Source organism: Carlito syrichta, unplaced genomic scaffold (genome assembly GCF_000164805.1).
Source record: "Carlito syrichta isolate Samal-C Ts95f unplaced genomic scaffold, Tarsius_syrichta-2.0.1 Scaffold136559, whole genome shotgun sequence".
In the NCBI taxonomy this organism is placed as follows: Eukaryota; Metazoa; Chordata; class Mammalia; order Primates; family Tarsiidae; genus Carlito; species Carlito syrichta.
Window position 1 is genome coordinate 39,252 of NW_007080655.1, and position 22,805 is coordinate 62,056.

At 53.2% G+C, this 22,805-nt stretch overlaps 1 protein-coding gene across 1 annotated transcript in view; it reads right to left on the bottom strand.

Annotated features, from left to right (window-relative positions):
* The window catches only part of PPP6R2 (protein phosphatase 6 regulatory subunit 2), a 62,326-nt gene that overhangs the window by 4,652 nt on the left and 34,869 nt on the right, over nt 1-22,805 (bottom strand). Inside the window, exons 4-18 of the mRNA XM_021708412.1 lie at nt 19,698-19,835; nt 18,316-18,381; nt 16,416-16,528; nt 15,916-16,029; nt 13,143-13,269; nt 12,083-12,235; nt 6,681-6,893; nt 5,483-5,547; nt 4,454-4,569; nt 2,456-2,541; nt 1,895-1,975; nt 1,433-1,530; nt 1,162-1,219; nt 802-923; nt 353-501 (exon numbers count right to left, since the gene is read on the bottom strand). Of these exons, the coding sequence (XP_021564087.1) occupies nt 353-501; nt 802-923; nt 1,162-1,219; nt 1,433-1,530; nt 1,895-1,975; nt 2,456-2,541; nt 4,454-4,569; nt 5,483-5,547; nt 6,681-6,893; nt 12,083-12,235; nt 13,143-13,269; nt 15,916-16,029; nt 16,416-16,528; nt 18,316-18,381; nt 19,698-19,835 (1,699 nt within the window). The remainder of the gene's footprint in view (nt 1-352; nt 502-801; nt 924-1,161; nt 1,220-1,432; nt 1,531-1,894; nt 1,976-2,455; nt 2,542-4,453; nt 4,570-5,482; nt 5,548-6,680; nt 6,894-12,082; nt 12,236-13,142; nt 13,270-15,915; nt 16,030-16,415; nt 16,529-18,315; nt 18,382-19,697; nt 19,836-22,805) is intronic.

The window sequence follows — 22,805 nt, forward strand, 5'->3', positions numbered from 1 at the left end:
GCCAGGCTGTGCCGTCGTGCTGGGGGCCAGGCCCTGAACGAGACACTGGGCGCCCAGCTCACGTGGGGAGCTGCCCTTCCTATGGCGACGGTGGACACCACCCACAGTCTTGGAGATGTGGCTGAAAGAGACCACAACAGAGGGGACGAGGCACAGCGCAGGGGACCTCCTCCGAGGGAGGCTGGAGAAGAACCAGAGCCTGTGGCCTCCAGGTGCACCCGCACCAAGGTGCGTGCAGAGGAGGGTGCAGGCTCCAGACCCCAGGCAGCCCCAGCGAAGCCCCGTGATGCCTGGGCCCAGGCCCCATGCCCTGCTCCCCACACCCGCACCCCCTGCCAGCCCCCAGCACTACCTTCTGAGTCAGCCTCCACAGAAGGGCCTTCTTTTCTCCCAGGTGCTGGGGGCGGGTCCGTCCCAGGCGTGTTCCTGTCTGCTTCGGGGCTTGCCTTCCCATCCAGGCCATCCTCTGAGCAGCTCTCTGGGGCATGGGGCACTCCAAACCTGGGGTCACACAGACATCTGGTGACCCAGGATGGACACCAACACAGAGCCAGCGACAGCCCAGGGCTCAGGGCTGGAGTGGGCAGAGAGGGCCCACGGAGCGGCATTGATGGGCTCCAGACCTGAGCTCTGGCCCCCTCAGGAAGGGTCACCTGGCTCTCTGGGCCCCAGAGCGCATGAGGACAGTCACTTATTCTGCAGGAGCAGCTGAACCGACCGCAGAGTGGCCGGGCCTCTAGTGGGCATTCTGATGGCTGCACACCCCTCGGGAGGGCTAAGGGAGGACGGGTGGCCCCACACCTGGCTCTGGCCATCACCCGGGTGGCACAGCGAGTCTCCTTGTCCTCCCAGATGTCCTCCTCTTCATCATCAAAAGGCTGGATGCGGTCACTGCAGCAGGCCTCAAACAGAGCTGCGCTAGGCTGCAGGACAAAACCCTGGGGTCGGTGTCTGGAAGATCTGGAGCCAACAAGGGATCCTGGCCCCACAGGGCTCCCAGAGGGCCTCAGCTCTCAGGACACGGGGCCTCACTGTGGAGGGCAGGAGGGGGAGAAGTGAGGGGCTCTATCCAAGCTCCTTTGGCGGGACCCCTTCTAACCCTGCCCAGGCTCAGGTCCCACCCTCTCCATGCCAGAGGTCCAGCAGCCCCTGCCCACTTACACTGTCATCGTCGGCATCAACGCTGAAATTAATCTCCGCAATCCTGTCAAACGGGGCACTGCAAGAGCCAAGGAGACGGCCCTCTGCACCTGCTCCGCAGTGCTGGTCCAGGGGGCCTCGGCATCCTTTGGCAGCCTGGGAGCTCTCGTCGCCCCTGGGGGACACCAACCACACCCCTGGCAAGACCCCTGCCTCCTGGCTCAAGCGGCAGGAGGGGACTCATGCCTCGCCCAGAGGGTCTGGGGCTCCCGGCGCATCTACACAGACTCACTTGATGTTATCGTCCTGGTCTGCAAACTCCTCGTCATTGAAGCCGAACTGATCCACAAAGTTGGCTGTCATCTGCTGGATCTGGTACTCGGAGAAGGCCTGGGAGGGAGAACAGGGGCTGTCACAGAGCAGCAGGCCTCGACCTGGAGACCAGATCTCCCGGCTGCTTGTCTTTCAGCAAGCGCGGGCACTGTGTTCTGACGGCTCAGGCTGCATTCGTGACGGCTCCATCCAAAGCAGTGCCTCACATCGTCCCTTTCACGTTCTCAGCAGCACTCCAGTGGTCTTCACCAGGCGACGTGACTTTGGGATTCTCCCCCCGGGCCCCTCTCCCCCACATGTGCTGGGGACGAGCCGCCTCTTCCCTTGGCTAGTGAGAGGCCATGTCTGGAGGACCAAGCGCTAGTGAGCACACAGGTGCCAGGAAGGCCCAGCAGGGTGCAGGTGCCGGCCACGCCCTCACCTGCTGAAGGGACAGCTCGTTAGGGAAAGCACCCTCAATGTCCTCGTCCTCACTCGAGGAATGGAGGTGGTGAATGCTCACCTAAAACACAGGCCAGATGGGGTGGGCATGTGAGCCAGCCCCGTTCCAGACACCACCCACCCCAGTGCCCAGGACCCTGCCCAGGCCCACCCAGCACCCAGGACCCTCCCGTACCCACCCCCGGCCTGGCCCTTGCCAGCTATCTGGGCCAAGGAGGCGGTGTTGAAGAAGGTGCAAGTCAGGTCCAGGCCCCGTGTTGGCCCGACCTCCCAGTGCGGGGGACACACTGTGGGTCTCAGACATAAAGAGCCTCAGCCAATAAGCTGCAGTGTGAGGGGAGGGGCCCAAGGTCAACTCCAGCCCCGCATGGAGGTCCTCAGGGAGCTGGCCTTGAGCGCGCCCAGGAAAGGGCCTGTGCTACGGATGCCAGGCCAGAGGCTGGCCTGCACGCCTGCAGGACCCACAGGGCACTGCACCCTGTCCTGGTCCGCAGGGGAAGGCAGGAATCTGGTGCCTTGGAGCAGCGCCAAGCCTCCTCACCAGGTCCACGGTGTTCCTGCGGTTGGTCTCTGTCAGTGTCTCCGCCACAAAGCTCTCCCAGCGGCCACGGCAGTCTGCAGGGAGCCCTGCAGGGAAGTGCTGCCTGTGAGTCCGTGGGCCAGAGTGCGTGATACAGGATGCCCAGGAGCCCCAGCAGAGCACCCTGGGCCCAGGGGCCGGGCCATGTGACGGGGGACAGGCCATGTGACAGGGGCCAGCCCTCTGAGGGCCCAACGCCGGGCCTTGCTGGATGGAAGGGGACCAGCGTAGTGGGGGCCCACAGGGCCTCAGAGGCACAGTGAGGGTGGGACACAGCCACCCCGGGTAGGTAGTGGGCGTTCTTTGTTCCTGTCGAGACCTCAGTGGGCACTGGAGGTATGCGTTGCTGGTGTGAGCACACGCTGAGGAACTCCCAGAAATACAGAAGCCATGGAACAGAATCCGAGAGCAGCCAGCTGCCTTCTCCACCCCACCTCCCAGGCAGGGCACAGCAGTAGCCCCCAGAACTATGTACGCGTCTGTTCTTGGGAAGGCCGAGTAGCCCCGGAAAAAGGGTCATCACCCAGAAACGGTGTGCGGCAATCACAGAGCTTCCTGTGCCCCTCACCTCCCAAACTGCTCTGTCCCAGGGAGCCTTTGCTGGCCCCCACCTGTGCCCCTTCATTCTGCCCCTCTGGTAGCACAGGGACCTCCTCCTTCCTTGCTGGCCACACGCCCCTTCCCCACACAGACCCACACACCCTCCTTGTACGCGACGGTGACCAGCAGCCCTGACCTCACGACCAAGGAGCTGCCTGCCCTCCCTATGGTCCTGGTGGGCCGAGAGGACCACCCAGAGCTTCCTCACCTCACACCTGCCCGGGGGGCCTAAAAGGGGCATGGGGCACAGCTGAGACCACCCTGGGGCAACCAGAAGGCCAACCAGGTGAGGCCAGGGGCTGCGCCTGCCTCTGCCACACACATGCTATATGCGCCTCACCTGACCTGCGGGGCAGTGCCGCCCCGTGAGGGGAACACATCCTAGCCCTCCCCCAGGTGTGGGGGCTTGAGGGGAACACTTCCTGGCCCTCCCCCAGGCGTGGGGGCAAGAGGCCTGTGCCTGCTCCAGGCTCACAAAGCACCCATGACCTGGCCCTGTCTGAGCCGGAAGCTGACTGTCCTGGCCATGATGGCCACACACCAGCACACCTGGGCCCTGACCTTGAGGCCACCACCCGTCTGTGCACAGATCACCTCCTGGGCATCCTTGGGTCCAGCCGCCTGTCTGCCCCGACCGCACCTGGAGGGACCTGGGCACATCCTGCTGAGGCCGACAGAGCGTCTCCCTCCTCCTCAGTGAGGCCACATGGGCCAGCAGAGTCACCCGCCTGCCCTGCCCAGGGGCCCCTGCACTCAGGCCACGTGACGAGCCACAGCGCCGGCCGGGGGCCCAGGACATGAGAGGGCGAGGCAGGAGGGGGCAGTGGCCTGAAGCACAGCAGAAGCCATGGGCTAAGGGCAGGGCTGGGGCAGCCAGGGCAAAGGCCTCACAGCGGGTTCTGCCAGGGGCTGCTCTGTGGCGCTCTGCTCAGGATCAGAACAGGGCTGCCCACCCAGTTGCCTGCTCTTAGGAAGCAAGGTGCAGCCTGCACCCCCAGCTCCCCAGATACTTGTGCTAGGAAGGCCCCAAACCATCTGAGTTCAGAGCCAAGTGAGGCCCTGGGCCATGGTGGCCAGTATCAGGCAGGGCTCGGGGGTTCGAAAGCCCAGGGGAGCCCAGTGACATCACGGCCTCTGAGCCCCAGCTCTGGAGCCACGAGCTGCTCAGACCCCAGGCGGGTCTCCACCCAGACATCTGCCCCCCAGCACCAACGCATGAGGTCCGGGGCCACTGTGAGAAGAGACCCAGCATGGGAGGGGAGATGAAGGAGGCTGCTGGACCTTCCCAGAGCCAGTGCAGTTCCCTGCAGGGCCCCAGCGCCTGCCACCAGCAGAGGCTGGCCTGGGGGAGGGGCTCACCTCGGATGACCTCGCTGATGTGCGCCTGCATAGGGCCTCGTTCCAGGTTCTGCACCACGGCATTGGCAATCCGCGTGAGGTGGCCCATGTTCCCGCGCCGCATGCCGCCCGCAGCCCTGAAAGCGACAGGCACCATCAGGGCAGCCCCACCCTGGCCTTGCAGACCTGTGGCTAGCAGAGCCAAGGGGCACAGCCCCGAGGAGCCTCTAGAGTCACTGCCTGGCCCCTGCTCCACTCTGGCCCGTGGGCCCAGCCGCCAGGACCCGGAGCATGGGAGGCACTGGCATGTGCAGCAGGCAGTCCGTGCCAACCTCCCACCAGGAAGCGCTCCTGAGCAAGACATGGCTCTCGCCCACGTTACCGAAGGAAAACGAGGCAGACAGGCCGTGGTGGCCCGAGCTTCCCACTGCAGCAGTGAGGCAGCAGTTGAGCCCAGGACCACCCGCTCGTCACATCCAGGCCCGGCAACCCAGACCTTCCTGGCTCGGCACGGCCCAGAGCCAGACCGCGCCAGCAGGGCAGCAGAGGGGTGGGCATGGCCCGGGCCCAGGACAACAAGCAAGACATGCTTCCACCCGAGGACACAGGCTAAGCAGAAGACATAGAAAGATCAAACTCGAAACACAGCCCTGCAAACACATGCTGACAGAGCACGTCCCAAGGTCCCGGGGAAGACTGAGAACGGATATGTGGCTCCCAAGTGGGCAAAGTCTGGGCAAGAGAGGCTGGGCCAGGCAGGGCTGGAGCGGGCTCCCAGGGCAGGACGGGGCCTCTCTCCGGCCCCAGCCCAGCTGTGGCCTGTCCCTTCTGGTCACCTCCACGTGTGCTCCCTTGCGGGCGGCATTTCTAGCTGCTTGCACGGCAGCTGGGGCCCCTTCCATGGCAGCCCGGAGCACAGACCGTGCCACACACCTGATGCCCACACTGAGCCTGCAGTCCCACATGCAGGGCCGCCATGCTCTGGTGAGTCACAGCTCTGTGTCCCCAGTGGGCTGGGCCCAGGCCCCTCAGTATCTGAGCTGCTCTTACTGTATGTGGTCGTTGGTTTCCCAGGCCTCCAGGATCCTCTGCACCAGGCAGCATTTCTGGAACAGCTGGGGGCAGGGGACATGAGTCAGGGTCTGAAGGTGGCACCTACCCCCACCCAACCCTGGAATGAGCAGGGCCAGTTGGCCACCACATCTGAGTGGGCTCTCAGGTGGCAGGCCGGTACATCAGACGTGTACAACCCCAGCCTGCGGTCCCCACCAGATGCTCGTGCCGCTGAGCACCCTGAAGGCGAAGAGGGGTGTGATAAAAGGACACTCACCACATTCCTCAGGCTCCTGCGGCATCCCCTGCCCCTCCCTCTCCTGTCCCCACCTCCACTGCCCGCCCCCGCTGGGCACTCTCCTTCCTCCTTCCTCAGCAAACATTTTCTCTTATCTCCAGGCCCAGACACAGACTACATCTTGCACCTGGGACACTTATTCTGGGCCCCAGCTCACACCCCTGTGCACCCATGACCTCACTATCTGGGTGAAGATCACTAGCTGGCCTGCACACGCCCTCCCCACCATTGGGCTCTCGTCATCACAGGCCCTGGCTGCCTCTCCTCCAGGCTGCCAGCCATGGGCTACGCTGGACCTGCCAGGTCCAGGGCTAATCTTGCCAGGCCTGCACACAGAAGGCACCCAGGACGCCTGCTGAAGGCAGGTGGGAGTGAGACCTGCAGGACCTACTCGCACCCTGCTGTCTATAAGGCTTCTGGTCAGACACTCGGGAAGCCCCTTCCCACGCCGCTAGCCTCTTGGGAGCTGCGCAGCTTGGTCTAGGTGTCCCCTGCCCACCGCCCTCTAGAGCCAGCAGCCACGTGTAGCACTGAGCTCTTCTTCAAACTCAGGGTACCAAGTTCCTCCCTCCCTCCCCCCCTCGTCCAGCTGACCTTCCCCATTCTGGGGGCTGCAGCCGAAAACAGGCAAGGCCAACCTGGTGCAGACCTGCCCTCCCCCTGCCTCCCCTTACCCTCCCTGTCACCAGCTGTTACCCTGGCAAACACGAACGCTTTCTTTGCGACTGAGCATCCTCATGGGCGAAAGATGGGAAGCACCACCCGTCCCACATGAGGTTTGAGACCAGGCATGAAACCCTGGAAGGTGCTGGCAGCAGACACACCAGTAATACTGACGCCAGCGTGGTCTGGGGGGCTCAGCCTGCAGTGGCAAGCTGGACAGCAGCTTGGACTTACATGGGTCACCATTGTGTTCTCAGGGAGGCTGGCGGCGGCAGGCTGGGGGCTCTCCCAGCTGCTGTTCCCATTCCCACATGCAGGTTCCATCCTGCACTCAGCTCCATTGGCTTCTGCCCCTTCCTCCCGGGCAGCGTAGGAGAGAATAGCGGCTATGCATAGTTCCACTTGGAAGTGCAAAAAGTTGTTCCAGGTGTACTTAAAAAACAAGTCCTGAATAAACAGAGGAAGACAGAAGGAAGTTCTTAGATTGGTTTTCTCCAAACAGCTGAACCACAAAGGCAAAGGAAAATCAGTCCCAAATGCTGTTTCCTAACTTTTTATGCATCCAGTCTTTGGGCACCCAGGAAGATGTTTTAGGATGTTTCCTCGAGATTTAATTTTCTCTCAGGTAGCTTTTTCCAAGAGACATCTTGTTCTTCTATCTCCTGCCTGTTGCTTTCTTTCTGTCCCATACATCTCTGCTCTTATCTGAATAATCATCTTTTTTTCACCTTGTGGGTTTAAACTTTTGTCCTTAAGTTGAAAACTTAACTCATTAATTTTTAGCCTTGACCGGGTGTGGTAGCTCATGCTTGTAATCCTGGCATTTTTGGAAGCTGAGGCAGGAGAAATGCTTTGAGCCCAGGAGTTTGAGACAAACCTGGGCAATATAATGGGACCCTGTCTCTACCAAAAAAATAAAAAAATTAGCCGGGTCAGGCATGATGGCTCACACCTATAATGCTAGCACTTTGGAAGGCTGAGGGGAGAGGACTACCTGAACCCAGGAATTCAAGACCAGCCTGGGCAACATGGTGAGATCTCGTCTCCACAACATATCAAAAAAGTTAGCCAGGCATGGTGGTACATGCCTGTAGTCTCAGCTACTTGGAAGGCTGAGGTGGAAGGATCAAGGATGGTCGAGCCCAGCAGGTCAAGGTTGCATTAGCCATGATTGTGTCACTGCAATCTAGCCTGTGATGAGTGAGACTCCGACTCAAAAAAAAAAAAAAAAAGTTGGGCATGGTGGTGCAAGCTGGCAGTTCCAGGTACAAGGGGGTGTGAGGTGGGAGCTACAGGGGAGGCTAAGGTGAGACTGAGGAGCTTGAACCCAGAAGGTAGAGGTTGCAGTGAGCCAGGATTGTGCCACTGTACTCCAGGTTAGGCTGACAATCTGTCTCAAAAAAAAAAAAAAAAAAGGGCAACCTCCTCAGGCCCCTTCCCACTCTGGGGCTTCTCTGTCCTCTAGATAAATCCTGCTTTCAAAAAAAGTTTTTTTTGATTTTAAGCCTTTCCTCATTTCCAATCTAAGTCTTTAAAGGCAACATGTCTCCCTGTATAAAATCCACTTTAACTACATCCTACACTTTATTTACATGGTATTTTTACTGTTTTTTTAAGTTCTAAGTGTTGGAAAATTCCTTTATGATTCTGCCTTTGATGCGTGAGCTGCTGGAGTGTGTCCAACCCTCAAGCACATGCGGATTCCACCTTGTATGAAAGCTGGTACACCTTCCACTGCACGCACACCAGACACATGCACATGTGAGGGACATGTTCAGACACTCCCCAAGAGAGCCTGAAACAAGCAGCACAGGCTACAGCTCAAAGGAGGTTCTGGCCACCCTGAGGTTCCCCTGGCGCTGAGAGGTGCCTAAATGCAGACAGCAGCTGCCCCTTGTCTCCCACTCAACCTCTTCCAGACCAGGACAGGGTGGGGGGCCACGGGTTTCCTATCCTCAAACCCTGTGGCCACCTCCCACACGCCAGAGGGCCACAGCAGCCTGCATTCCAGGGCCTCTGCTTCCCACATGGCGAAGGTGGGGATGCTGGAGGGGGATGGGGACGCTGGAGGAGGACGGGGACGAGGTACAGACTCCACCCTAGGATGTGCAATTGGGCTCCCTTTCACACAAGGGAGTCAGGAGCGAGAAAAAGACAAGAAGCCTGTCTGCTTGATGTACTTGCCTTCTCCACAGACACACAGTTCCAAATCTCAGCTTCACCTTCTCTGCCTACGTGACCTTCAACAACCTTGGAGGCAGCCTCACTGTGTTATATCATCTGTAATGTGGAGTCAGACTCACCTCTCAACAAAGAAAAGCCCAGACCAGATAGCTTTGCTAGTGAACTCTACCAAACATTTGAAGAACAGTTGAAACTAATCCTTCTCAAACTCTTCCAAAAAACTGAAGAAGAAGAAATACTCCCTGATTTATTCTATGAGGCCAGTATTACCGATACCAAAGCCAGACAAGGACACTACAGGAAAAGACCAATATTCCTTATGAACACCGATGCAAAACACCAGCAAACTGAATTTGGCATCATATTAGAAGAATTGTACGCCATGACTAAGTGAGATTTATTCCTGGAATGCAAGGACAGTTTAATATGTAAAAATAAATCAATGTTAATATACCACACTAACAGAATGAAGGACAAACCTCAAATGATCATCTCAATTCATGGGAAAAAAAGCATTTGGAAAAGTCCAACACTTGATAAACTAGAAATAGAAGAAAACTTCCTTGATATGATAAAGACATCTATGAAATGCCAGTAGCTGACAACATATGCAGTGCTGAAAAGCTGAAAATTTTTCATCTAAGATCAAGAGGAAGGCAAGGATGCTCACTCTCACCTCTTATATTCAACATAGTACTAGAAGCCCTAGCCTGAGCAATTAGGCAAGAAAAATAAATAAAAGGCATCCAAATTGGAAAAGAAGAAGTAAAATTATCACTGTTCTCAAATGACATGATCTTATACATGGAAAACTCTAAAGATTCCACATAAACTTTTAGAGCTAATTCAGCAAAGTCACAGGATACAAAACCAACACAAACAAAATAATCTGTTGCATTTCTATACATTAACAATGAATAATCCAAAAAAGAAATGAAGAAAACAATTCTATATATGATAGCATTGCATCCAAAAGAATAAAATACTTAAATTAAGGGTGCCTGAATGAAGTATATTTGTATACCTAACCCTTAACTGTACCCCACAATATCATAATAAAAAATATTGATAAAAAATACTTAAACCACGAAGGTAAAACGACTTGTTCACTGAAAACTGTAAAATACTGCTGGAAGAATTTTAAGCATACCTATTTAAATAAATGAAAAGATACCATGAATTAAAGTCTTAACATTGTTAAGAAGAAAGACAACATTATTATTTTTTAATGCAGACACAAGGTCTCACTATGTTGCCCAGGCTGGTCTTGAACTCCTGAGCTCAAGCAATCCTCTCGCCTCAGCATCCTTAAGTGCTGGGATTACAGGCAAGAGCCACCACACCCAGCCAAACAATATTACTTGACGTTGTCCACAAATTCAATGCAATCCCTACTAAAATCTCAGCAGCATTTTTTTTTTCAGAAATAGAGAAACATACCTTAAAATTCATATGGAGTCTCAAGGGATTCTGAATAGCCAAAACAATCTTGAAAAGAGAACAAAGTTGAAAGACTCGCACTTACCACTTGCAAAACAGTATTAAAGCCAGGCTCGGTGGCTCAGCCTATAATCCCGCGCCTTGGGAGGCTGAGGTGAGTGGATTGCCTGAGCCTGCAGGTTCGAGACCCACCTGGGCAACTTGGCAAGACCTCATCTCCACAATAAATAAAAAAATCAGCCGGGCGTGGTAGCAAATGCTTGTAATTCCGGCTACTTGGAAGGCTGAGGCGGAAGGATTGCTGGAGCCCAGCAGGTCGAGGCTGCAGTGACCGGGAGTGGCCACTGCACTCTAGTCTGGGCGACAGAGTGAGACTCCAACTCAAAAAACAAAAACAAAAACAAAAAACCAAATCAAAACAGTATTAAGTTACAGTAATCACAACAGTGTGACACTGGCAGAAGGACAAACATATAGACCAAATTAAACAGAATCGAGAGCCCAGAGAAAATCCCTCACATACACAGTCAACTGATTTCCAACAAGTGTGCCAAGACCATTCAGTGGGAAAGGACAGCCTTTTCAACAAATTGTGTTATGAAAACACTATTTGCATGTGATATCCACATGCAAAGAATAGAGTTGGACCCTTACCTTATACTATGAATAAAAATTAACTCAGAATGCTTAAAGGTCTAACCATAAGAGCTAAGACTAGAACACTTTTTGAAGAAAATATGCAAGAAAAGCTTTTATAACACTGGATTTGTCATTTATTTCTTGCATATAGAACCAAAAGCACAGGTAACACAAGCAAAAAAAAGAATAAATTGGATCTCATCCAAGTTAAAAAACGTATCTTAAAATTCATATGGAGTCTCAAGGGTGTGTCAAAGGTCATTATCAACAGAGCAAAAATATAACCCAAAGAAAGGAGGAAAATACTTGCAAACTGGCTAGGCACAGTGGCTCATGCTTATAACCCCAACACTTTAGGAGGCCAAGGTGGGAGGACGGCCTGAACTCAGGAGTTCAAGACTGCAGTGAGTTATGATGGTACCACTGCACTCCAGCCTGGGTGACAGAGCAAGATTCTGTCTGTAAAAAAAAGGAAGGGGGGAGGGAGGGAGAGAGGGAGAGAGAGAGAGAGAGAGAGAGAGAGAGAGAGAGAGCGCGCGCGAGAGAGAGCGAAAGGGGGAGATAGAATTCTTTTGAAGAGAGGAAAAGGAAAGTAGGTCTCTTTGCTCCCCTGATCCAGACTGGGCTCTGACAGTCACAGCAGTACCCATGAACTTCTGAGGCAGACAACACTTCAGGCCCAGCTTTGAGGTTAACTCATTCTGGGACTAAGATCGCAGGAGATTCCTGCAAGGGCCAGACAGGTAAGTTGGGACTGCTTCTTCTGACGGTACCCACGTCGGGTGGTGCCCTGTCCCGGCAGCACCCTCCTTCTCCTGGGAATAGCCCCGAGCTCTCTGCAGTGGAGCCAGTGCTGTGTACCCATCCCTCTCCTCAGACACCCAGAGCATCTTGCAGGCAAAAATTGGGCAGCATGTGCTAAGTAGAGGAGCATTTCCATTGCTTTGACAAGAACTGCTAGGGTGACCTTCTACTGTGGAAGGCGGTAGCTTCTCTTTTAGTGTGCTGTATATTTAAGAGCTACAATGTAAGTTCCATTTTGTTAGTCAGAATATGAGGAGATAATTAATCACTCCATTCCCTCAAACAGAACCAAAACCCACCCTCTGCATTCAGGGAAATGCTACAGCACATTCACTACTTCCTGTGAGCCTGGGGCTGGGATATGTTCCACTGTTGCTCTGTGCTCCATGGGGCCCTGAAGTTATGCACTGGGACCCAGTACGAGAACTTACCCTTGGGCAGGTCTATTGTCCAGCAGCCTGCCCTGATGGACCCTGCCCTGCCGCCCCGATCTGTCTGGCCATCTGGCCGTAGACTGTGCTCAGCATGCTCCCAGACAAGCAGGGCGGCTGGGTGCCCATGTCACTCACCAGCAGTAAGTCCATGGTGTTGAGCCGGCAGAGCTCCTGGTTGATGCTGGGCGTGTTGGTATGCAGCAGGGCAGCCATGAGGCGGGCACCATGCAGACGGGCATTCCCCAGAGGCTCCTCTAGCACACCGATGGTGGTCAGGATAGCTTCCTTCTGCAATCACAAGAGGCAGCACCCAGTTGGAGCCTTGAGGCCAGTGAGGCCACTACTGTAGGATGTGGCCCAGCCTTGGGCACAGTGAGGTCTGTGTGGGGTTTCCTCAAGGCAGGGCTGCCTGCAGGAGGAAATGAGCATATCAGTGGGGTTAAGAAGCCCACCACTCCTCTCAATGCCTCAAGAGTGAGCAAGGGTGGTCCACTGCTCCTGGGAAGCCCAGGGCACTCTGGTCTGAAACTGCCAGGCCAGACAGCCATACACCTTGGCATATGAGACGTGTCCAGGATGGGGCCAGCAGTACTGTCGGAGGTATACGGACCCCACAATCAGCTGGAGCCTGCGGCACGATGCCTCACTGAGAATGCCCATGAGGCGCTCTCTGGGTACACGGCCTCAGAACCCTGAGCTGACAAATGCCCCATGAACATGCTTGGAGAAGGCAGATGACAAAGCTTCATCAGACAGGAGGCAGGCCTTTGCTGATCACCCCACATCCAGCACAAGGTTCCAGGCTGACCAAATAGAATCCCTGCCTCCACGAGGCTCACCAGCCAGTGTGGGAGGCTGACCATAAACAGGTTGGTAAGATGGAACCAAGGTGGGAGCTAAGTCCAGGGAACGGGCCGTGTCTGGGGAGAAGGGATGTAATAGACTGAACAGGCAGGAGGTGGCCTGGCTGGCAGCAGAAGTAGGACACCTGCAGATCGGGGGGGGGGGGGTGTCCAGAAAAGGGATATTCTGGCATCTGCTCAGTGGCTCTTTAGCAGAAGTCTGGGAACTGCCACGACAGAGTACCTTCACTCCACACTCTGCCCGTCAGGGATAAATTGTGCAGTCCTCTCCTTGCGAACCCTCTTGTCCTGTCACGTCTCCAAAAACATAACAGCCGCTAATGACCACGTACCTTTGGTGGGCTGAGTAGGAGCTGATGGAAGTCCTTCAGGCGCGGTGTGATGCCATGCAGGATGCTGCCGCTGACAGCGTGTGACCTTTCCAGTCCCTGAGAAAAGGAGTCCACCAAGCCCTCTGCCCTGTGGATGAAGAGAGCAGAGGGAGACTGCAGGGCACATCAGGGCCATCCACACCCACCAACATTCAACTCATGTCTCCTTTCAAAAAGAGTGCTTTTTAATTTTCCCAAAAAGAAATCTCAAGCGTGAGACTGCTTACCACGGAATATGGTGACTGGTACAGAGAAACTAGAAAGGCACCAAAGGTGGGTGACATCCAAGAATGTGGAGTCAGGGGACCTGACACAGGACTCGCTTGCCTTTCAGCCTCTCAGCCCTGGTAGGGAACTGCTCCCTCCTCTTGCTTTGAAAATATTCACTGTTGTTCTCAGTACTCAGCTGAGAGACAGGAGACAGGACTGGCCACATCGTCCCTCTAGCTTTTCAAGCAAGTTTTTGTAACAGATATTTATTTTAAAACATCTTCCAATTGTAAAAGTAATGCGTGATCATTATTTCAAGCTTTTAATATATAAAAGAACTTTTTTTTTTTTTGAGTTGGAGTCTCATTCCGTCACCCAGACTGGAGTGCAATGGCACGCTCCCAGCCACCGCAGCCTTGACCTGCTGGGCTCTGGCGATTCTTCCGCCTCAGCCTTTGAAGTAGCTGGAACTACAGGCGCGCGCTACCACGTCCGGCTGATTTTTGGTTTATTGTAGAGATGAGATCTCACCAACCCGCGGGCTCAGGCAATCCACTCACCTCTGCCTCCCAAAGTGCTGGGATTACAGGCATGAGCCACCATACCCAGCTATCTCTGTTTTCCTAATTTTTACTGTCTCCTGAGCTTGGCCCTCAGAAGTGATCCAGTGTTCCTAGATTTATGAAGATTAAAAAAATCAATATTCCTGGTCTGGCTCATGCCTATAATCCCAGCACTCTGGGAAGCCAAGTTGGGAGAATCACTTAAACCCAGGAGTTCCAAGATCAGCCTAGGCAACATATCAAGACCTCGTCTCTAACCCCCCCCCAAAACAATCAACATTCCAGTTGCCTAACTATAGAAAATAATTATATAGTCATGATTCTATTTTGGGGTGATAAACTAATAAATATGCACTAGGCAGCATGAGAACAAGTAGGAGGCAGGAGGGAGAGGGAAAGGAGAGAGAGGCTCCTGATAATCTCACTGCCAAGATTAAGCCAATTTCTTGTAAGTTTCCTGTTGTTCTTTTTCTTTCATTTCGAAAAAGCACAGGTACCAGTCCTGGGGGCTAAGTGATTTAAATTCTCCCCAGAATGTGGAAATAGGGGAACGACAGCCACCTTGGGAGAACTGGATATTGTCATAGTATATGATGGAACAGAGCAGAGAGAATGGTGGTAAACAGCAGGTTCCTACCAGCGTGCAGGGAGCCCAAATCTACCAACAGGGCTGGGGGCAAGAGGTGGGAGAGGGGGGAAAGAACACCAACCCCCCCATCATCCATCTCGCCTCCCTACAGGGTCTCCTGGACACCTGACAGGCCGACGGCATCCCTTGTCCCAAGACCTCCTTCCGTGGCCTTGATAAGCCTTCCTACAGCCTCTCTACTCTGCTCTGTTTGCCCCTCACAGGAGTCATCTGTTTGTATGGCTGTGGCAGCACTCAGACCACTGTGACCTGAGAGCTATACTAGGTCCCCTGTAATCCAGAGAAACAGGTTCAAATACCTCCTGAAATTTCTACCTGGGGTCCCAAATCCAACCTTTCACCCAAACTCACTTGTTCTGCTGACTGACTGCCCCGTCTCTGCCCAATCACTGTGGCACCTGAGCAGGCCTCTGAAAGCTGCACTCGAATTAGCTCCACCATTCTTGTCCATGCACTGCCCTCATTTGCATGTCTATACTGGGACTCCCTTGCTGCCTCAGTCTCTGACCATATAGGATCCCCCATGAGGCTCCTCCCCCCAGCCCCAGATCCCCTCCTTCTTGTGGCCCCTGTGGCAGGGATGTGTGTCCAGTGCTCTCACCGTACCACATCCTACTTCCTGTCCACACACTTATCTCCTGGGTCAGATTTGGAGCAGCTAAATGGGGGCCACGTCCCAGTCATCTCGGTCTCCCAGGGCCTCAAGTTAGTGAGGGGCCACATTCCAGTCATCTCCATCTCCCAGGGCCATGAGTTAGTGCCCTGACAGGTGCACAAATAACATTTGATGAATGAGACCACATGACAGTGGACAGCCACCTTGGACAAAGTGCCTAATTCAGTACCTGACAGAAGGTATTAATACATATTTACAGGGGGCTTAGGAGCCAAGCACAAAATACTCCCTGCCCTATAAGGGCCCATGCTCTGTCACGGAAGATAAACACGTATGCAAGTAATTGTGTTACAGTGGAAACTCTGCAGCAGACACACATACACACACACAGAGGAGTTGGAGGGCCTTATTGGAATAGTCCTGTCAACTACATCTGTTCCAAATACACTGCAAGTTGGTCATGGTGGTGCCTTAAGGCTGGAGTGGGACCACAATTGATGATGAGGGTCAAAGGGGACTTAGCTGCAGCCGCAGAGTTGACCTTTTTGAAAAGGGGAGTCTATTCGTGTTATTACTGCCATGATCAAAAACTAATTAAAAAAACACAACATAATCCAGACTGCTCATTTGCGCTGCCTCATCACTGATGGGCCAAATTCAACTCTCATACAGTCTCTCCTTGTGAGAGAGACTCACCCAGCCCGCCTGGTTTCCAGCAAGGTGAGTAACACCTGAGTCCCACTGACGAGGCAGCTCTCAGTCCAGTCTCCGTCAAACATGTTCTTCAGAAGCTGCTCCACACAGTCCTGCCTGTTGGACACACACAGAGGTCACCATCTGGTAGACAGACGTACAAACAAGGAATGTAAAGACAGGCCTTCCTCCCTGTGGAGGACCCCAGCAACACCTTAAACCCGCCTGCACTGAAGGCCAGGCGCCAGGATTCTTGCAGCACTCCTGCCCTTGCTGGCCCACACTCTTCTGGACCTGCCAGGCCTCCTCTGGAGAGCCCTCCTCAAGAAACAGGCCCATCACATTGACTTGGGCTCTGAGCCTGGGGTGAGCATTTCGCAACCAGCTCATTAAAATCTGAATCAGAGGAGGTGGCAGCACGTCCTGGTGCTCAGAACAGGGCAGAGATGTCTGCACAGCTCAGAAAAAGAGGCCCACCAGCACCGCAGCCCACCAGCACTCACGACTCCAGCGCTGTGAGGAGGGGGTCTGGCTCCAGAGCCTCTTGCAGCTGACTGCCCTGGTCTCTGCCCAGCCTAACAATGTCACAGAGAGTCTGAGAAGCATTCGACTGCCTCTGAAAAGACAAGGGAAACACAGAGCCCCTCAGTGCTGAGGAGGAATGTCAGCAGAACCAGCCTGCTGGGCACCCATGGCATGAGGCCCATTGCTCGCTTCTCAGACAGATGTCAGACTTGCTCTTTTCAAAATCTGTTCAGTACCATGATGACATTCACGTTTGTTTTTCCTTGTTTAAATTCAGATGTGGGCTTTCTCTGAACCAAGACTCTAGACCAGTGGCTTTATTTCAAAGCCTGATTGTGCCCTTTCCATTGTCAAAATGTAGATCTGGTTAAATCTTTTTAAACCATCCCCAGGAATTCAAAATGGGCTCATAACAGTCAAATATGTGACCCAGATGTTGCTCTATACCTTTGATCCATGTCTTGAAATATGCTGGATATGTGACCCTGCGATTGATACTGTATTTTAAATTTAATAGTAAGTAGCTATTATTCCTCAGAACGAGTCCCATGAGCTAATGAAAACAGGAAAGCTGCTACAGAGAAAACACTCAACTTTTCTGGGGTACACACACACACACGTGAAAATTCAGAATTCCTGATTCAAGGGTGTACTTGCTGATGATACAGGGGTGTTCTGAAAGGGGAGGCAAACATGATAAAGGAAAACTCAGACCCTGACTCCTTGCAGCACTGACACACACGCAGTTGGAAGATGGAGGTAAAGGAATACTCATGTCGCTATTTTAGGGAAAAATGAAAACACCCAGGTTGGCTCTGTGGCCTTGAGCCTATCTTGGGACCAGGAACAGGTCAGTCAGCTGGTGACACACTCGCGACTGTGGGTGGGTTCCAGCTCTCAAACAGGACAGCCTCCTTGCTTCCTATAGAGCCCATGTGGCCTCTCCTATCAGTCTGGCTGGGCCCTGTGGGTGGACAGGGAACAAGCAGAGTGGCCCGGCAGCCATGAAGGCCTCAAACACGAGTCAGCACTGCTGCTTTCAAATCTGCCAAGGACAGAGTAAGTGTGAGTGTGTGAGTGTGAGTGTGTGTGTGTGTGTGTGTGTGTGTGTGTGTGTGTGAAGAAATATGGGTAACACACAGCAAGGGGCCTATCACTGTGGGGGAGGAGGTGGCTGAGAGAGAAAGCCCCACTGGTTGTCTCCTTGAGTGCTTCTGGGGTGGTGCTTCCAGCCATCCCCTCCTCCAGTGACTCTCCTCCTGGAATACATGCCCTTGTGAACACCATTGCCTTGGATGTGGGCTGAATACCACAAGAGTGCTCAGGAGAATACCACAAGAAAGAGGGAAGACCTACGTCCACCCTGCTCAGCCAGGGAAAGCCAGCCACCATGTCGTGAGCCTCCCTGTGGAGATGCCTGCACAGCGAAGAACTGAAGGCAGCCTCGGCCAACAATGGTCCGCGGAACCAACTGCTACCCAGCCACCTGTGTCTGTGGAAGTGGGCTCTTCCCCAGCTGAACCCTGAGATGAGCACAGCCTTGTAAGAGACACTGAGGAGGAAAGTCCCCAAGTCACATCAAGATCCCCGACCCCACAAAAACTGACATTGTTAGAGATAAAAAAAAAACTTGTTATAAGCAACTAAGTTTGGGGATAATTATTATTTGGTCATAGACAGCATATGACTCTGTTAGAATTGCTTCTATAAGACAAGTGTATTACTTTTTGGAAAAAAAGCCAAGATGTTTGTGCTTGGTTAAACGAAGAAAAAGATCTAATGGATCCTCATGGCCTGCACCCTCCCTCGCTCCCTCAGACCGCGCCAGTGAGTGGGGCCTTGGTGCGCAAAGTGGGGCTCTTCAGGCAACACACTCACGTCTTCATCCTGACCTGGATGGATCAGCTCCACAAGCCTCTGGATGATCTTCTCTTCATTAAGCCACTGAAAGGAAAAAGCAGGCCTGTCAACACCTCTGTCTTGTCTCAATGAATGGAAGGAAAGCCCTTCAGTGCAGCAGCAATTCACACACCCAGGCTTCCTGTGATAGAGGCATGCCTGACATTTCTGTCTGCCCAGACCCAGAAAGAACACAAAGAACACACAACAGCCCAAAAGAGTGTAAGGGGGACCACCGTCCATCTGTCCTGACGGCACACATGCACGCTGTCTTCAGGGTATACCTCCGAAGATCAGGGTGCAAAGGAGCCAGAATGAGCTAGAGCCCTGGTACCTCACTGGATGCTGAGGCCACAGAAGTCTCGGCAGCACTGGGACCTTCCCAGGATGTGGACGAGCAAGGCAGTCCTGTGAGGCCACAGGAACACAGTGGGGCACGTTTCAAGGTTCGAGGCCGGCGAGGAGGGGCCAGTGTGACATCAGGGCTCAGAGCCTGCCCCCATGCACTGCAGGGCCCCATGCTTCCAATTCCTCATCCAAAAGGAGGTTGGCCCGCCATATGTGGCAGCCTTGACAACTGGACAAAGTGACGCAACTCAAGGCTGCTTGGTCTACAGTTAAGCAGGCTTCCCACTAATAGTCAGCAATAGCTAATATGCATGCTACGTTCACTGTGCACATGTTGGTCATTACTATTCACTATCAGTGTAGGCTGCTCCATAGGGTGGAGTTACTAACCTAAGTGTGGAAGCATGTGCTCGATAACACCTGATTCCAGCAGCTAGAAAATGGGTAGAGGGCCTAACCGTTACTTCACTTCAAACTGCATTACAAACAGCCTGCAAATAACAGTGGACAGAAGCTTGTCTGGCAGCGATTTCCTGGGCTTCTCTGAGCAGGGATCTTCCTCCTTTCAGGGACTACAAAATCTGACCGGACACCATCAGGACAGACACATCCACACTGCAGTATAAGCGACAGGCCTTCATGTGGAAACACTCCCCACAAGTGCTCTTATAGGCACGTGCCTGGATACAGGGCCAGCATCTCACTGAGCTTCTGCTCTAAGTCGCCGGGGTGGGCACTGGCAGGGAAAAGGGAGGGAACTGAGGAAAGTCCATTTCTGCCTCTTTGTAGATCAAAGGTCTGCTCTTCGTTTCTGAATGGGGTGAGGCAGGACAATGGAGAAGGCACAGGCCACAGCCTTGACAAGAACCCCTGACAACACCAGACAGAGAAACACATGCTGGGTGGAGCACTGGGGACCGGGCACCATGGTACACTCTGAGCGCCTGCGCTCTATGGCTGGCCTCCTTCTGCAGCCCTGCCCTCAGGGATGCAAGGGGACTCCTGGGACTCACGTGCAGGACTTCCTGCCGGAGCCCAGCTGGCTCCACACAGCTGACCAGGCGCAGCAGCAGGTCCATGAGGGCCGAGGTGCCGATGTGCTTCAACACCAGGCTGATGAACTTGTCCTTCTTCTTCAAGAACACAATCACCTGAAATCACACACACCTGGTAAGCAGGCAGGGCCTACCCTGCTGCCCATGAGATGCTTCCCCGAGAATCCTCATGAGGAAGATGAACTGTCAGTTGCGCTGAGCAGATATGACAGAAAGGCCTCTCCAGGACAGGGAGAGCATCTCACCAGGTGTCTGAAGGAGGCTGCCACACAGTTTGGCTCTGTGCTAACAGAGCTCAGCCGTCCCAGCCTATGGGATGCTGCAGGCTGCTGTGCAAAGCTGCAACTCAGTACATACTGGTTCAAGTGTTTCTAACAGAAACAAATGGTGTAGATGGAGCTGAGCTGGGAGATGGTCACCACTGACAGCCCTGGCCCGGAACATAACTCCAGGGAGCACAGAGCACACAAGATGCCAGCCGCTGACAGAACCCCGTAAGTGGTGAAAGGGAAAAGACTGAAGTTTTAGAAAAGAAAAAGAGGCATCACAAGGCTGGTTGGTGACCAGTGACAATAAGGTGCAGACCGCTAAGTGTGAAGCCACGGGGAAGGGGGACCCGGCACCCACCACAGACATGGCGGGGCGCTCAGGAGGCAGACTGCAGACGACAGTGGAGAGCTCCAGCCAGGGCTGGCTGCAAATTCAGCTCAGCTCAGCCCACCCAGAGGAAGCGCCTGCTCTGTCCAGGGTGCTGGGCTGGGGCAGAGGCAGACCCAGCACTCTACTGGGAACAACAGGAACACAGAGAAGGTCCACCCAGGTGGGGCACCTCAGCCTGGCTGCTGAGATAAGGAGAAAGAGTAGGAAGAGGAGTGGGGAAGAAAGAGAGAAAGGGGAGGAAGAGTGGGGGGCGAGGAGGATAGCTCTTTGAAAAGGATTATCAAGCTCCTGGAAAGACTAAGAACAAAACAGAAGGTGCAAATAACAATTTAGGAATGAAACAAGGGACACAGGGACACTGCTAAAGAGCCCACAAATGTAAAGACTGTTACGAGAAAAGCTAATAGGAGCAATTTTGTGCCAATGTGTATCCATTCAGAAAACTGAAAAATGTCCTCGAAAAACATGCTTATCTAAACTGACAAGAAGAAACAGACAGGTGGAATCATTCTGCAACATTGACAAAACAAAATCCATAATTAAAAGCCTTCCCCAAGCCGGGCTCGGTGGCTCAGCCTGTAATCCCGCGCCTTTGGTAGGCTGAGGTGAGTGGATTGCCTGAGCCCGCGGGTTCGAGACCTGCCTGGGCAGCAAGACCTCATTTCTACAATAAGTCAAAACATCAGCCGGGCGTGGTAGTGCGCGCCTTTAATTCCGGCTACTCGGAAGGCTGAGGCAGAAGTATCGCCGGAGCCCAGCATTTCGAGGCTGCGGTGGCCGGGAGCGGCCACTGCACTCCAGTCTGGACGACAGAGTGAGACTCCAACTCAAAAAAATAAATAAATAAAAAGAAAAATAAAAGCCTCCCCATACAGAGAATGTCTAGCTCTAATGGCCTTACCAGTGAATTCTGCCAAACATTTAAAGAAAAGTAAACCCCAATTTTATACAGACTCTTCCAGAGAACATAGACTGAGGGAATACATCCCATTCCATTGTACAAGGACATAAAACCTTGATTCTAAAATTTGACAAGGGTATTGTAAGAAAGGAAAATTATAAAGCTGGGCGCAGTGGCTCACGCCTATAATCCCAGCACTTGGGGAGGCTGAGGTGAGAGGACTGCCAGAGCCCATGGGTTCGAGATCAGCCTGGGCAACTTGGTGAGACCACATCTCTACAATAAATCAACAAACTAGCCAGGCAAGATGGCGCACGCCTGCAATCCTAGCTACTTGGAAGGCTGAAGTGGAGGAATTGCCTGAGCCCAACAGGTTGAGACTGCGGTGGCTGTGTGCATGCCATTACACTACGGCCTGGGTGACAGAGTAAGACTCCAACTCAAAAAAAAAAAAAAAGAAAGGAAAATTACAGGCCAATCTCACTGATCACCACAGATGAAAAAAAAAGTCTAGCAATATAAAAGAGAGCATAATATACTACAATCAAGACAGGTTTTCTGTTTAATATTAGACAATGCAATGCATCTACTCTATTTTTATTTTTTTGAGCTGGAGTCTCACTCTGTTGCCCAGTCTGGAGTGCAGCTCACAGCCACCCCAGCGTCAACCTGCTGAGTTCCAGTGATCCTTCCGCCTCAACCTCCCAAGCAGCTGGAACTACAGGCGCATGCTACCATGCCTGGCGAAATTTTGATTTATTGTAGAGACAAGGTCTCACCAAGTTGCCAGGGCTGGTCTCGAACCCGCGGGTTCAGGCAATTCTCTCACTTTGGTCTCCCAAAGTGCTGGGATTATAGGCTGAGCCACCAAGTCAGCCTACTCTATTAATAGAGTAGAAAAATTATATGATCATTCCATAGGTACAATAAAAACATTTGATACATTTCAACAACCATGATACGAACTTGTGAAAAACTAGGAATGCAGCCTGGGCAACATAGCAAGACCTTGTCTCTACAAAAATAAAAAAATTAGTTGGGCATGGTGGCACACACCTGTGGGATCATGCCACCTGCACTCCAGCCTGGGCAACAGTGTGAGACCCCAACTCAAAGGAAAACAAACTAGGAATGAAGAGATTCCTTTAAGTATGATTTTATTTATTTATTTATTTTAGTTGGAGTCTCACTCTGTCACCCAGGCTGGATGGTGGTGGTGCACTCCCAGCCACCATAGCCTCGACTTGCTGGGCTCCTGTGATCCTTCCACCTCAGCCTTCCAAGTAGCCGGAACTACAGGCATGCACTACCACGCCCGGCTATTTTTGATTTATTGTACAGACGTGGTCTCACTAAGTTGCCTGGGTAGGTCTCGAACCCGTGGGCTCAGGCAATCCTCTCGCCTCGGACTTCCAAAGTGCTGGGATTACAGGCTGAGCACAAACCCAACAACACACATCATATTTAATTGGAAAATGTTGAAAGCTTTTCCTTTGAGATAATAA